The sequence below is a fragment of the Condylura cristata genome, unplaced genomic scaffold, assembly GCF_000260355.1.
Source record: "Condylura cristata isolate star-nosed mole 26May11 unplaced genomic scaffold, ConCri1.0 scaffold00007, whole genome shotgun sequence".
Classification (NCBI taxonomy): Eukaryota; Metazoa; Chordata; class Mammalia; order Eulipotyphla; family Talpidae; genus Condylura; species Condylura cristata.
Window position 1 is genome coordinate 44,798,528 of NW_004567108.1, and position 15,828 is coordinate 44,814,355.

At 36.6% G+C, this 15,828-nt stretch overlaps 1 protein-coding gene across 1 annotated transcript in view; it reads right to left on the reverse strand.

Moving 5' to 3' along the window:
* The window catches only part of ZSWIM6 (zinc finger, SWIM-type containing 6), a gene marked incomplete at its 5' end in the record, with an annotated part of 171,344 nt that overhangs the window by 37,302 nt on the left and 118,214 nt on the right, over positions 1–15,828 (reverse strand). The window contains 2 exons of the mRNA XM_012721770.1: positions 11,997–12,147; positions 15,102–15,250. Coding sequence (XP_012577224.1) covers positions 11,997–12,147; positions 15,102–15,250 — 300 coding nt within the window. The remainder of the gene's footprint in view (positions 1–11,996; positions 12,148–15,101; positions 15,251–15,828) is intronic.

Here is a 15,828-nt window from a genome sequence, read left to right on the forward strand (position 1 = left end):
TAAAACAGGGATACTCTAAAAGTGAGCATTTTTTGGAGCTCACTTAGGTCAAGCAGGGGTAAAAAGAGGGCACACAATCATTCCTATTAACCAAGCTTTGAGAATAGACATATAAAATAACCACCTATTTAGTTGTCAAGAAAGAAAATAAACCTCAGATATTCTAGAACAGTTAACTGGTATCCTAGATAATGTTTCTTTAAAGTAGACCTGTCGCCTTATTTAACATGCAGTCTTCGTATCCTGTTTGATTTACCAGTGCTGTTGGTTCAACATGGAAGATTCATCAACAATAGCCTGAAATTATCAGGAGCCTGATTCTGTAGAAAATGACCAGAATCAGCAGCTCTACTACTCACTACCCTTCTCCCTTTCGAGGGAAAGGGAAGAGAAAGGAGAAAAAAAGAGAGAGAGAAAGGTAAAAGGAAGAATTCTTTATTTTTAGATACCAAAAGGGACAGTCAATAGTTTAGAGAGGAGAAGGAATGTGAACTATGGTAACCTTCAAGAACATTTTTCATGTGCTTTGCACTGGCTGCTTAACCAAGCTATCTTCACAAACAGGTCCATGATTCCTCCAGCAGGTCTGATTCCAAGTGTATGCAAGTCTATTTCTGAAAAGACTTTAGGTCTTTATGGTGGCTCTCTCCTGTAAGTCTCCTTTTGTGCCCACTTTCCCAACGCTTGCAGAAGACTGGAATAAGCAAGAAAGTATTCTAAGTTATCTTAACCTAGTTCATATCAGTTCACAGGAATCCACATGTTCATTTAGCAGGAACCTGCTAAGGGACCTGGCTAAGGGCTACTCAGTAACTATGGAGATCAGAATTCATAGTTCAAAAGTAACTGGCTCCAGTCCACTGCTCCTTATATCCTAGTTGAAGACTGAAAGCCAAAATAATTCTGGTAAGCTTATACCCACTTTCAAAAAAAAAGCTTAGTTAAGCATGGTAAAAGAACTAATCTCGAATATAATGAACTGCTAGAGAATAGTCACTGACTTTTAATACAAAATATATTACATCTACCCTCAAAACTTTCTGAAACATGCCCTTTATCCTATAACCTCATTTTTCTAGTTGTCTTAAGCTGCCTTGGGTTGCTTGCTATTTTTCACTTACTCTTCTGTTTCCTCACTAAACTGTAACCTTCCCAAAGGCAATGCCTACGCCAAAGGGCAGTGGCAAATAGTAACTGGTTCTTGTTCATGTACTGGTCCTGCTGCTAAGTCATGTACAGCCCACAGTCCACACTTAAGGATGACCACATCCCTGAGTGACACTGCTACAACAACCTTCCTTTCACTTACTAAGGACCAATTTATAAAGGAAAAAAGCTAATCAGTAGTCCCACCAAAAAAATTAAAATATACCAATGATTATGATTACAGAATACTGATGATCAGGCAGCAATATAGTTATATAAGAATCCTGGGGAAAAAGGCTCACCATATTCTGTCATATTAGAACTGCAATTTTATTCATAAAAACAATTTCTTAATACAGTGACTTTTCTATGAATTTCAGAAAGAACCTGTGATGAGTGTTGAGTTTCTTGGAGAACAGAATGTTTCATTTTGCTCTAATTCATTCTATTACTGAATTAAACTTTGATGTATTGGTCTTGACAAGTGCTTCATGCTGATTGTATTGTGTATGATAGTATAATCACTCCCCATGCATTTCCCACTGGCTGGCTGATTAATGCAATAGATTACCTGCAGCATTGATGGCAAGAGGGAATCATCGCCCTTCTGTACTCTAAACTGTTTATATTTCAGTGTGTGTCTGTGCACATGTGTGTATTGTGTATGTTCATACAAACATAGATATCCATGCAAATCTACCTACCTACCCCATCATAAATCAGAAGTGCAAGGGGAGGGGTACCTGAGAATACAGTGAAGATTAACACCTTTCAATCATTCTTTTTAGTACCTGCTTTTTAATGCTCAAAATAGGTATCTAACATCATACTGTATTCATTCACTTTTTCGTTTATAATTAATTAGTTAATTAATTTTCCTTACCATGTTTGCTTTCTTTTCTCAGGTGTAGACCCCATTGCATTCCCACCACCAGTTCTCCCATGCACCATCATCATACTCCCTTGTACTCATCCCACCCTCTTTTTGATCCCTTTCCTTCCCTCTCCCCTACATAACATCTGATTTATATTTTTGTTTTGTTATTATTTTTATCCTTGATCCCCCATATTCCTCCTATAAGTGAAATCATACGGTATTTTTCTTCTTCCTTTTTATTTCACTGAGTGTAATCCCTTCAAGTTCCATCTACGTTGGTACAATATTCATTCACTTTTTAAAAAATCTCTCCTTAAAAAAAAAAAAGATTTATTTATTTATACATACAGAACTGGGGTACAGGCTAGAGGTGCAAGGGCAGTGACAAGATTCACCAGAGATAGAGTGGGGAGCGGAACAGGCCGACTAATTAAGTACACAGCTGAGGGGAGCAGGGGCGGGTCAGGAGAAGTCTGCAGAGCCCTGTGGATCTCCTCCGGGGCTAGGATTAAACTCTGAGGTGTGGCCAGCTTGCAGTGCTAATCCTAATAATCTGCTGTGCCACCAGGGAGGGCCTATTCAATCACAACTGCTTACTAAATATGAATTATATGCCTAGCACATTTTTTTTCACCTTTACAGGATAACTTGTTTAAAAAGTGTCACTTTCAGAAGGGATTATGCTCAGTAAAATAAGTCAAAAGGATAAAGAAAACTACTGGGTGATATCACTTATAGGAGGAATACAGGGAAACCAAACAACGGGTCAACAACAAAAAAAGACCAAACTTTTAAGCAACTATAGATCTAAAGGCTTAAAGCAGGGCAAGGGAAGGGAAGGGGATCAAAAAGGGGTGGCTAGAGCACAAGGGATGAAGGTGCTAATTCACAGGTGACCTGGCTGTGGGACAGTAACAGGGACTACACCTGAGGGTAGAAATCAAATACTGTATGAAAAGGAATGCCAATTGAAAAAATTAAAAATTAACAGAAAGAAAAAAGTGTCACCTTCAGAACTCCAATTAGCAGCTTAGAAAGAAAATAGTGGTAAGACTGCTGCATGAACCTTCATACAGGGATGAAAAAGAATGGCTAGTTGAAGTGCCCCAATGGAGATAAGATCCGGCAACTGACTATTAAATACATCAAGTAGTTTTATAATTTCCAAACAAAAATCTTTCAAATTACTTGGAATAGCTAGAGCCCTTGTGTTTTAGCAATAAACATCTTCTATACATGATCAATAGATAGTGTGAATACATTGATCTCATCTTCAAACTTGTGTGTAGTGCAGAGAGGTGGCTCAGACCTTTGCGCTCTTGGCAACATGGTGAAAGCATGGATTTCCTCCCAGCTCCAAGTGTATATTTGGCCCCAATGCTTTCCCCCAAACGAATCCCCTCAGTGTTTGAGCACCTACAAAGGGAAGACGGTGACTTCCAATATATGTCATTTATTTGACTCCTAGTTTAGAAATGATTCTTTCAGGTGTACCAAAGTAAATTCTGAAATATACTATAACACAAAATGAAAGGGACTGGGATGTATAACTTGGGTTTAATAAGGTCTAGTTGGTAAGAACAGCTCAAAAATCACAGATTTAGACTTCTATTTTAAAGGTTATGAGTTCATCATATTTTAGACATTTACACATCATAATTCCTGGCTATTCATCTCCAGATGAGAGCCTGAGAAAACAGTGCAGGACCAGTTACTAATTCATTTAGGCAATTTAAAGTCAGGAGACATATGTATTTATCCCAAATTGAAATTTTTTTAATTAAATACCTAAACATTATGCAATTATCAGACACAAAAATTCACCTGCTACAAATTACCAACTTACCTTCCTCCTGAATTTGTGTGAGAAAGCTACTCTATATAAGTTTAAAAGTCATTGTTTGCTAGTTCTCTAAGAATGTTTATTTAGCAGTCTATTGAAGAAGTAGCTATCAAGCATGCATTTTTAATCTCAGAATCTTGTTCTAGAGAAACCTTAATGGAAAACAGTGTGTAAAATGGTGAAAATGACTCTGTTGGGTTTAAGAAGGACCTGCCTCCTCCTGTCTGCATAGACCCCAGTGCTCTATGCTTTATAAGACTGAGTCTGAACACCCCTCCACCCACCTACCGCCCCAGTCTAAAGGCCAACCACTAATCATTTCTTTGAGTTCGCCTCCCTCCTCGTTACTTTATCTAAGCTTAAATTAACTAGAATAACATTTTAAAGCATCTTGCTCAGTGCTGGTATTCAGAGTACAGCCTAAATGGCTGCTTCAGTCCTCCCTCAGCTTCTAATTCTTTCACTCTAGGTCCTGGCATCCCTGAGTTCCCATGAAGACCCTAGGAATCTCATATGGTTTGGAATAAAGCCTCTCAGACCTTGTTAATTTTTGTTGCTGCCACTTCAAGGAAAGAAATGGTGAAAGGAAATTATCCCCAGCCTATCTTTCTTCATTTTCACTCTCACTCCCCCTTTATCTACATGATAGTATTACCTAGAGATCATCAATAGTGCAAGGAGACTCCCCAGTCACATTTCTCCTTTGGTGGAGGGCAGGTGTCATGCTAACTTTTAGAAGGTAAAAAAAAGAAGAAGAGAACTTTGCTAAATGTTCTTGAGGAGGAAAAGGACTCAGCTTGGAAAGTCCCATGTGTCACTAATCTGAGAAGGTCTATCTACTACCAACGGACTCATGTTGTAAATAAAATGATAGCATAAAAGAAAGTAACTGGTATCCATCTCAATGTAAATGCTACAGGACACTGCAATATATAATATAGAACACTAACGTGTCCTATGATGAATCATAAGTCAACTTAACTTCTAATCTTCATAGTCTGTATGTAGAAAAAGAATTTTATAAAAACACACAAGGGGGTGATTTCCAAAGTGCTAGAAATCATCCAATTATATACTGAAATAACTTAGACAAGGAATATCATTAAAATTTCACCAATTGGTTAGATAATAGGATCAAATGATCTGTAAATATCTCTTTAAAGCCTAAGAATGTATAACTTTCTATTAATAAGTATTAAACTTTTTTTTCATTCTCCCCTATACAAGGTATTCAATGGATAATTAAATCCTTGCAGCTGCAATCAAGAGATGGATGGTTGCTAGTATTATACAGCAAGTATCACAGATTTGCTCACTGTGTTAGAAATATGCATTTCTCCTTTGGTTAACTTCTGCCCCATAAAAATTAGTCTGCTTACTTAAAGAAACAAAGAATAAACCCTTCTGGCTTATCCCCATGACAGTGAAAACCAGGCCTCTGACTGAAGAACACAGAAGGTCTCAGTTTTAAGACATAGAAAGCAGTTAAGACCACACAACAGAGAGAAACCAGGCCCCCAATAATGAGGGTGGCGCAGCAGATAGGCATTCTGAGAAGAGTGCTGGAGGGAAGCAAAGCGTCCTGTGCAATACAATTGACAAAGCTGCTATATTTAGAGGGAGCTCTGAATAATGAGAAGGAAAGCAGAGGCTGAGACAGGAACACACAACCCCATTCCAGAGCAGGACAGCCCAGGCCATGTGCAGGAGGGGTCTGCAGAGTCTAAAGACTACATGAGGTAAACAGTGTTGACAAGTGTGTTATCATTAGGGCCTGGTTTAGGCCAGGGCAGAGATAATGACCTAAGGGTCTTCACTGGCTCCTTGGCAAAAGACACTGGAAAAATAGATCATAAGTTCACTGTATTTCATCTGCAGTCTGTAGTACCTGCATATTATGATAAGCTTGAGTTTCTAAAGAATATTGTTCTTAATAAATACAATGTATTTAGCTACTCCACATTAACAATGTTTTTGCTTGTTTGTTTTTCAGAGTCTAAAATCAAAGAATCCTGTAAACACAGATGGGCCACTAGGCTAGATCTGCTGGTTGCTGCCATCAGGATTGTCGGATCACCGGTGCTCTGTTTGGAGTTGAGAAACTATACAGCAGAGAGGCATATAACAATTTTTTAAAAGAAGCTGACAATAATGTCTAGTTTCGTTAAGTCTTTGAAGCCACTGACACCCAGGTGTGGGGAGTAAGTAGATTCACCAGAGACAGAGTGGGGAGCAGAACAGGCAGATCTACTGAAATATACTGTTGAGGGGAGCAGTGGGCAAGATAGGTGAGGTTTGCTGCGTCATGTGGATCACCTCCCTGGCTGGAGATTGAAGTCGTGCCACAGTGGCTGTCAATAGCTTGACAGTGCTGGGACTTTAACCTCAGCACCAGCAGGAAGGCCCTGGAACTGAATATCTTTAAGGCAGTTTTGATAACGAAGCCTTTTTACCTTCCCCTTTTGAGTTCATTGCTGTCTTTGTTCATGTTGTTCCTTCTTTCTAGCAAATTGTCACTACTTCTTCCTTACAACCTCCTCATGAACATCTTATAAAAACATGTCAAAATTAGACTGTACAAATATTTGCGCTATGTGAGTAAGTTATCCTATCAATGTGCCCCTCAGTTCCTTCATTTGCTCTCACTTCTCATGTCTTCTAATGGCTGCATCTCTCTACTACTTCTTACTCTCACTACCATCACCAAGAATATAATCAAATCATTAATACATCTACTCCACTCAATACAGCCAGTGCTTTGTACACACTGACAGATCATAGTTAAGACTTCTCAGAAGGGTTAGTAACAAGACAGCATGGGCAGTGGTAAAACTACATTCTCCTTGTTTTCAAGGAAGATAAACTGGTTGGTGACAAGCAATCGTTGATAGGTGGTTTGTTACAATTACATCCTACACTTACAGCTACATGGAAGTTTCTAAGTCTGTACTGACATCTTTTAGCTGCAAGAGGCTCTAGGAATTGGTGTTTTCTCCATGGCATGAGCAAAGTGGTAATGATTTACATGGAAAACCACACTGGATTGCTTTCTAGCTCTCAATAAGAAGCAGTTAGTTACTCCTTAGTCATTCACTAATCACCACCAACTACAAAATGTGGGAAGCTCAAATTTGAATTTACTATAGAAACTAAGTAAGGGACTCATGATGGTGGGGAAATTACTAAGTCTATTGCTGTCAGAGGTGCAACATTTCTAGAAATTCTTCAGAATTGCCTACAAAGCAGGACCTGTAGAATCTTATTCCTGGCTATGCACAAAGGCTATTCTGAACTTCTTCTTTTTTTTCTTTTTAAGATTTATTTATACATATAGAATTGGGGTTCAGGCCAGAGGTGCAGGGGCGGTGAGAGGCTTCACCAGAGACAGAGTGGGGAGCATAACAGGCAAATTAATGAAGTACACTGCTGAGGAGAGCAGTGGGTGGGTCCGGAGGGGTCTGCAACGCCATGTGGATCACCTCCGGGGTGGGAGTTGAACTCATGCTGAAGTGGCTTTAGCTTCTTAGTGCTGTGCTTTAACCAGCTACCCCACCAGGGAGGGCCCTGTTCTGTACTTCTTAAGAGCACTATTTTGAACGTGTGACTTAAGCATATGTTTTCCTTTTTTTCAAGAATAATGTGGATGAGTGGCAAAAGAGGTTCACAGAGATTGCTAACTCTACACCTGGAAATAGATGAGAGAGCATTCTGGATCCAGTGAGCAGGTAATTTTTAGTATTTTGCAATAAATGTGGTTACAACGAGTGGCTTAAGCTCTCTACTACTGAACACAGATTTACTCTGACTCTAAGTGCCCTGAATCTGTATATCCACAATCCAGCTAACATGTTATCAAGGAGTATTTTAGCTGTTGCTTAACAGTGGGTCAAATGAACTTACATCTTACTATGGTTATTTCAGCTCACACAGACTGGAGTATCTAGATCAAAAACTTTGAAAAGAATGATCGGAAATACCATCGTGTTCTTGTGAACTGAGTGAGCACATCTCAAAACAAGAACAGTGTTGTAAGAGTAGCCCTGTCTCTACCTAAGAGACAGGTTTTGCATGCCAGAAAGCAAAATACATAACTCAGCACAGGAAGTAAAATGTTGAAAAGTTTAGGGAAAAAATGTATCCTGTACTACTCGAAAATGAAAATCCTCTGATGAATCTGTAATTAAATCTTATTTAACTGTTTCCTCTAATGACATCCATTTTAATTAGGTTTTAATAGAGTGGCAGTCACAACCTATAGTTTTACGAAGCGAAGTAAAATTATAGTCTAGGAAGACGTTTGAGGAAAGAGAGACCCATCAACACAGATGAGAGGTTACAATATATCCCCTCATCCCTAAAGGCCCCAGTAATTAAGTGTGCTGAACAGACAGTCATTAGCAATAACAGTAGGTGTGTCAGCCACCAGTCAGCACTAGGCTGTTCCTTGAGATCCATGGCTTATTTCTATGATCTGCTTTCCAGACATTTTATATGTTACTAAATAAAGAATTCAAGTAAAGACGCATGCGTTTTATAGCTCTACTAAATGTACAGCCCTCTACATTGCAGTAGGCTTTCTGTCTTCAGATTTTAATATATATATATATTCTCTTACAGCCGATCATAACACAACACACATCTTGAAAAGACTGCCATATGTTTGGAAAAATGAACATTATGTAGAGAAAGTAAAATTAGTATTTGAAAAACTGATTCCAATGGAAGATAAATGTATTTGTAGATGAGATGTTCTAAACAGGACCTAATAGTATGCATCTGTTATCTATTTCATACTACATTATGAAAATCAGGGAGTAGATCACAAAAACTAAGTCAGACCAGGTGAATATCACAGACATTCTTTTTTTTTTATTATTAAAAAAAAAAAGAACTAAGCATAATCAGTACTTTTGTTAGCCAGGAGGGGGGAAAAGAATTGGCCCCCTTGCTACCTCAAGTAAGTTTGCATATTTTATTTGAAAGAAGAGAAAAAGTTAAGATGAACATATGTTATTTTTTAAAGTAATTCTGAAATAACAATTAAATTTTAATTAACTTCATATACTTAGAAAACTGTCCATTTGGGGGTGGGGGCTATTTGATTACAAGGGGTGGGGGAGGAATGTAATCTGGCTAACAATCTGATGACTCCAAACCCCTTTGCCAAGAAGCAGAGTTACTTGGCTAAAATACTCTTGTAGACTTCATCAGATTAAGTCTTTCATGCCAGGAATCTCTTTTTTTTCCTGGTGTACTGGCTATTGCCAGAAATGGACCCATCGAATCCACTGGTGCTAAGGAGTTAAGCATCTGAGATTTAATTTAACAGTTTCAGCTTTATTAAGCTGTCACAGAGCGGGCCCCACTTTGATAACAGTAGCTGCTCCAATTATGGCTTGGTTTAGGGTTGACAAGTATAATGATTCATTCATGGCACATGAGAAGCAATAAAAGGTTGTTTTGCATTACAGCTTTAAAAATGTGGGCACTTTTTTCATTTAATTTGTCACTTAGCTTTTGCTAAGAGGACATTTAAATTGCAGTAAAAGGCAAATGGGGCTTTTAGTTTAAATGTAATCCCCATATTTAAATGATCTGTAATGGCGCAGTGTTGGAGTGGGAACACTATTGTCTCACAGTGGGTCCTGATGGTGACATGTGACATTTGTATTCAGGTCCTGTATTATCCATGTGGCTAAAGGGCTTCCAATTTCATTTCACAGCCAGAAGCCTGCAGAAAACACCAATTAACTTGCAGATCCCATTTGCCGACAAAACTCAGCCTCTTCTCAATGTCTGGCATCTGGCAGTGCTCAGCATTTAATTCCAAAGCAGAGCCTTGAAGCAATGTGAGCCCTGTGCAGGGGCACAAAGTCAAATTCCCCTATTTTATTAAGAAGCAAAATCCTTTTCTTTTGTAGTCCAGAAGCAACTTCTAGTTAATTTTTTGGTGAATGAATATTAAGATGTGATACCTATTACTATTTCTACATGGGATTCTTCATAGAACTTAGGTCCCATTAAAATACAAATGACCTCTGCTCACCCCCAGAATACACAGGGAAATTTATAGCAGTGTAGTAATGATTACAAGGAAAAAGCTGTGAAAATAGGAAACACAGCAAAAAGATGTATTCTTCACCCTGGATTTAAGTTGCATAAAGCCTAGTTCATAATTACAAAGTAGTCCATCAGAGGGGATAACTAGAATCAGCTGGTGGAAACTTCCAATTAGTGCGAATTTACACTTTACTTTTGATGGAGGGTTGAGGTACACAATTTTAAACAACTTGGCAAAGTGGGATGTGAATAATGAGTTCAATGTACACTCTGCAAATTTTGTTAGAGCTTGTTTGACTATGGGGTTGTGTATTTTTTTCTTCTTCTTTTGGTAACCAAAACACTTATTGGGAATTTCTTTTTAATTGGTTAATCCGTAATTCTGTTTCTCTCAGTACCAAAGTTCTTTAAATTTAATTAATTTAATGTTAATCTAAACTTTTTCCCTTAAATGATTCCCTTCATTATAGCTTTTTAATGCCAGTCTTTTATTGTCCTAAGCCAGCTAATCAATTCATCATTTACTACACAACTGACAATCAGTTTACTTGGTAAATCACTCAGTATTATACAACACACCTCTCTATTCTCAACTACTGCACTATGTCCCTAAATATGATAGCTACAGACTAATTAAAAACTACAAGGAAAGCATCTCTAGGAATATTTCAAGATCAAGTTACTACAAGTTAATTTTAAAAATACCCACTAAAAAATATCAACAAATACCTTAATAGTTGGCAAATATGGAACATGTATTTTCTTACATTACAATTGTAATTCACAACCAAGTTCCTGAACACATATCCTATCAATGGTAAATGGAAACTGATGGCAAATTCTTTACCAACTTATTTGTACTACACAACCCTAGTTTGCACAGTGAGATCCTGTAGAACTTTCCTAAACCCTAGACTTGTTTTCTTATCTCGAAACAGTTCACCTCAACGGTCCTTTCCAAATATTATGATCCTGTGGTTTCTTCCCACACACCCCAGTTTTTCTTGGACTAGACTACATGTGAGATTAAGCATCATTATGTACTACATCATTAGCCAAGAGGAACAAAGGAAGGTAAGGATATGTTGTGTTCTACTACTTTCACCAAGACTAGTATCTTCTAGTAGATATATCCTGAACATAAAATTAATACTGGCACTGACACAGTATTTGCCAAAAATTCCACTTGTCGCTTACTAACTTAACAGAAAGACAAGATAACAAATATACTATCATGTCCCTAGCAATGAGTATCTGACACCAACTGTCATCCCTCCAAAATTTCCTAAAGAACATTACAAGGAGATTTTTTCATTCTAGAAGCAATAAAATTTAGAATTTGCTCTATCTTTTCCATTCTAACAATGAATAGCTCATCTAAGTTTGTAACAGCTAAAAATAAAATGAACTTTCAAACTTCTTTTGGTACTCAAAGTAGACAAAAGGGGGAAAACAGCCAAATTTAGCAAAATTGGTTACAGTATTAGTCTAGAAATAAGTAAAATAAATAACCAACTCTATCATATAAAATCCCTAATTTAAAATTACATTTTTTGTGAAATATCTTTCTAAAGATTTATTTATTTATGTATACAAGAGCTGGGTGTAGGCTAGAGGTGGTGGGGAAGAGAGGGTCAGAGGATTCACCAGACACAGAATGGGGAGCAAGAACAGGTAGATCCACTGATACATACTGCTAAGGGGAGCAGCAGGAGATACAGGAGAGGTCTGCTGTGCCATGTGGGTCAGCTCCCTGGCAGGGATCTAACTGGTGCAGCAGTGGCTGCCAATAGCTTTATAGTGCTGAGAGTTAACCCCTTGCACCATCAGGGAGGACCCATTTTTATGAACTATTTAAAGACAGATTATTGAGCTTGCTTTCTTGAATATGACACAATTCCCTCAAAAAGCAAATTCCTGCCAAAGTATTCATTCTTCAATTCTCACCAATAAATACAGGTAAAAAGTTCCCTTCTTCAGTAATACTCTAACCATGTTCTTTAAACTAACAATGGTCTGTCTTATCTGTACACAACTCAATAGTAAGCCATTAGGGAGACTTGTATTTACCCAGTTCATCCCAGAGCTGCCTATATTTGTCAGTCATCGCTGTGCCTTGTTGCCTCCAAAGGGACAGGCGAGGGTCAGCCATGAATTGCTCTGTTATCAATGTCAACATTCTGGCCCCATTTGAGTCCCTCATCTTCAACATCTCTCGCACCTAGTGAGGAAAAAAAAACAGATCTTAAGAAAAATGTTCAAAAACAGTACAAAATAGAGATCATTCTTAAAGATCTTTTTCCTTCAGTCCCTGGCCATCCCAGCATCCTACCCAGAGGGACAATTAAATCTAAAACCAGTGCTCTTAAGCAAACAAAAGCAAACAAAATTGGTCTCCATTTAAAAGGCAACTTGATCAAATTTTGTTTCAATTATATTTTGGAATCCACATGAGAAAAAGTTTGACGATCGTCACAATTTAAAATTTTTTTTTTAAATGTGTTGCTAGCTTACAGAAAAACAATATCAAAACAAACAAAACAAATAATTTGCTATCTTCCTGACTCTTGATTGTACTTGCCACCAGAGCAGTAGAGCCTAAAGCAGATCACTGAGAACTCTTTAGGGGTCCTCTAAATTGATATCATAATGTTTATAATAATTGCATCTGACCTTTAGATTTATTGAGTTTTACTGAGAGATGATTAACCTATCATATAATTCACCAATTTAAACTGTAAAATTCAATAACTTTTAGTATATTCGGAGTTGTATGAGTTTTTGAGATAAATCATTAATTTCAGTTTTTTCTCATCACTTTTTTTTTAAACATAAAGAACAAGCCATATTCTTACTCAGCCATATTCTCACTCTTGCTCAACATAAAAGAACGGTGAAACAGAATCATAACTACTGACCTAACAATTTACTTGGGTTCTCAAGCTGAAACCTCATGTTCTGACAATTACTACTGTACTACATTCATTCCCACCCCCCACAAAAGGAAAAGATTACAAAGGAAAGGAAGAAAATAAACACAAGTCTAATATTCTCTACATGAAACCCAAGATGAATCCCACCCATTCCAAAAGTAAGTAATGCTATGTGTTCTTAAGAATCCAATCTTAAAACCAGTTCTTTCTATAGGGAATTCCTGAAGCAAGGTCACAGGCAATAGAAAAGAATTGAGTGGGCCAGGGGTTTCCTCTTACTCAAGACTCTGTATGTGAAAGGCAAATGAAGAAGGAAATGGCAGGTCTTCCATAAAGTAGTCTAAACCTCAAGATCAATAGATCCTGCACCAGGCCTACACCCTAGCAGGCAATGGCACCCCCCAGAGGCTTTAGAATTTGAGCCTTGTAAAGAACTTAAAAGCACTATACACAGAATCACAATTGTGATTCTGTAAGGGTTATTTTGGTAATCTTAAAAAGGATTTTATTCTCACTATGAAAGCACTAAAAAGTTATGAACAGATGAAGGCTGGAAAGAAGAAAGGGAGTTGCTATTTCTTGGACACTGCTCAAGAGTTTTACATTTATACTAACCTTTAGTTTCACAGCAACTATATAAAGTAGGTGAAATTATAACCCCCATTTTATGAATTATGAAATCATGCCTCAGAGAAGTTAACTTGCCTAAAGAAGAAGATGAACAGCTGGAGTCAGAACCCAGATTTGTCTTAACTCTAAAATTATACCATTTCCAAAATTTGATGTTGCTGTTACTTCATGTGGAATATCATGTACAGGGATAAAATTAGCAGTGGCAGGTCCATCTAATTCGCCTTTCACATTGCTTCCATAGTGTACTCTTTGCTGACTTGAGAATCTATGAAATTCCTTTCTGTATTTCTAAATATGCCAGATTTACATTACCACTCTAGTATGTATTTGATTTAATGTTTATTTTTGGGGTGAAAAAATTCTAACCTGTTAATCAGTTGACAACAGCAATAAAAAAACACTTTACTATTAAAAGTACATAAAACAAAACAATATTCAAGTATATCTCTAGCCTAACTATAGTTAAGTTTCAGACTGCTGACTCTCGGGCACTATTACTATAATCCTATGGCTTATCAATGGAAGCTAAAATTATGCATGTACAGTTTTAGAGTAAATGTATTTTACTCTAATCTAATACTTGGAAAACTGGCAACCTATATATGCTATATGGGACAGATCTATAGTAAGAGAGAATTTGATTAATCACAATACACTATTTTCTGGCACTAATATAGCATGTCTTCGAAACCAAAAGAAGTTTTTAATTATTATGAATATTAGAAAAGCTTCTTGGCAAAAGTAGCAATGAACAGTTATCTCTTCCCTTAAAACAAGTAAGAATGCTTTGCCCATAATGACAGCTGTATCCTTAATGAAAATATTTTAATTTAATATTATTTAAAAAGTTTTTAGTTCAGTATTTAGAATTGTGCTATGGTATTAAAAAGCTCTCTAGAAAGCAACAGACACAACTTTTGCTTACACAGAACTTTTGCTTCTTAGGCATCATATTTTTGATGATGGCAAGTTAACTTTTAATAAGCCCTAACAGATTACTTAACACACCATGACCACAGCAACTTTAGGAGGCATGCTATTATTTGCTAATTTTGTAGATGAGGAAACTGACTTAAATAACTTGCCAAAGTTCATATACTTAGTAGGATTTTGAATTTTTGATTTAAACTTAGACCTATATGACTTCAAAGTCTATGGTTTTAAAACTAATCTTAAAATACTGACTGGAAAAAAATCCAAGAACTTGAGAAAATGGCATTTCAAGTAACATAAAGGTACTCCCTGTTTTTGTTATGTTTTTCAAAATTGTACAACTATCACCACATTATTAATAGGAATTGAAAAACAAAAATGTTTCACATTTTGTCTAGGATTACCAAGCAAATTAAAGCTTACAATAATAGCACACAGAAGTTTCTAACTGGTTGATTAACTTGAGATTCTAGTCCTTAATATATATATATATATATACTATATATATATACATATATATATATATGAACATATATACATTTATGTGTGTGCGTATGTATGTGTGTGTATATATATGTGTATATATATATATATAAAGTCTTTATCCTATTGTAAACATGATATATATACTCTCTATATATGTTTAGAAAATTTCTTTAAAAATAAACAATCATACCTTTGCAAAAAGCAAATTAAGCTGCTTCCCTGATCCGTGGTACCCGCCCTGGGAAAGGAACAGTTTAACCTGTTCTTGAACCTGCTCTTCATCTAAGTGCCAGCAGTTTTCATCATCTATACTAGCACCTGCTGTTGGATCAGGAGCACCTAGAAACAGAAAGAAAAAATAACATATATGCTAGATTAAAACTCTGTGCTAAAAGGGCGTTGGTAATAAACTTGAAAAGAATTAAGATTCTGTAATTTGCCTAGGCAGTTTTTAATGCAATCTCAATTTCAATTATATATACAAATTTATGACTGAAAATAAATATAAGAATCATTCTTTTATTTTCAGGATTTCCTGATTGATGGTAAGTAAAAAAAAAAAAAAAAAGGAGGTTACTTTAGGACTGAGATATTTTCATTTCCTTAAGATCAGAGGCTATATACCTTTGGAGATGAATCTGCAGGTTCTTTAAAGAACAAAAGTCACAAAAATGTCTCGTAAATATGTGATGTTTATAAAGCTCTACTGTGTAGAATGTTTGGAAAATGTTTCTCAAAGACATTAGAAAATATGAAACCAAGTAAACTCAGCAAGAGTTTACTCTCTTTCACGTTAATTCAAGAAGCTTTCACCATTATGCTGCTATATAAACTACATGCTGACATAAGTCTTTAGTTGCAGAAAACTGAAGATTAAAAAGGAGAATCAACCCACATAGGAACAGGCAGTGCAGCTG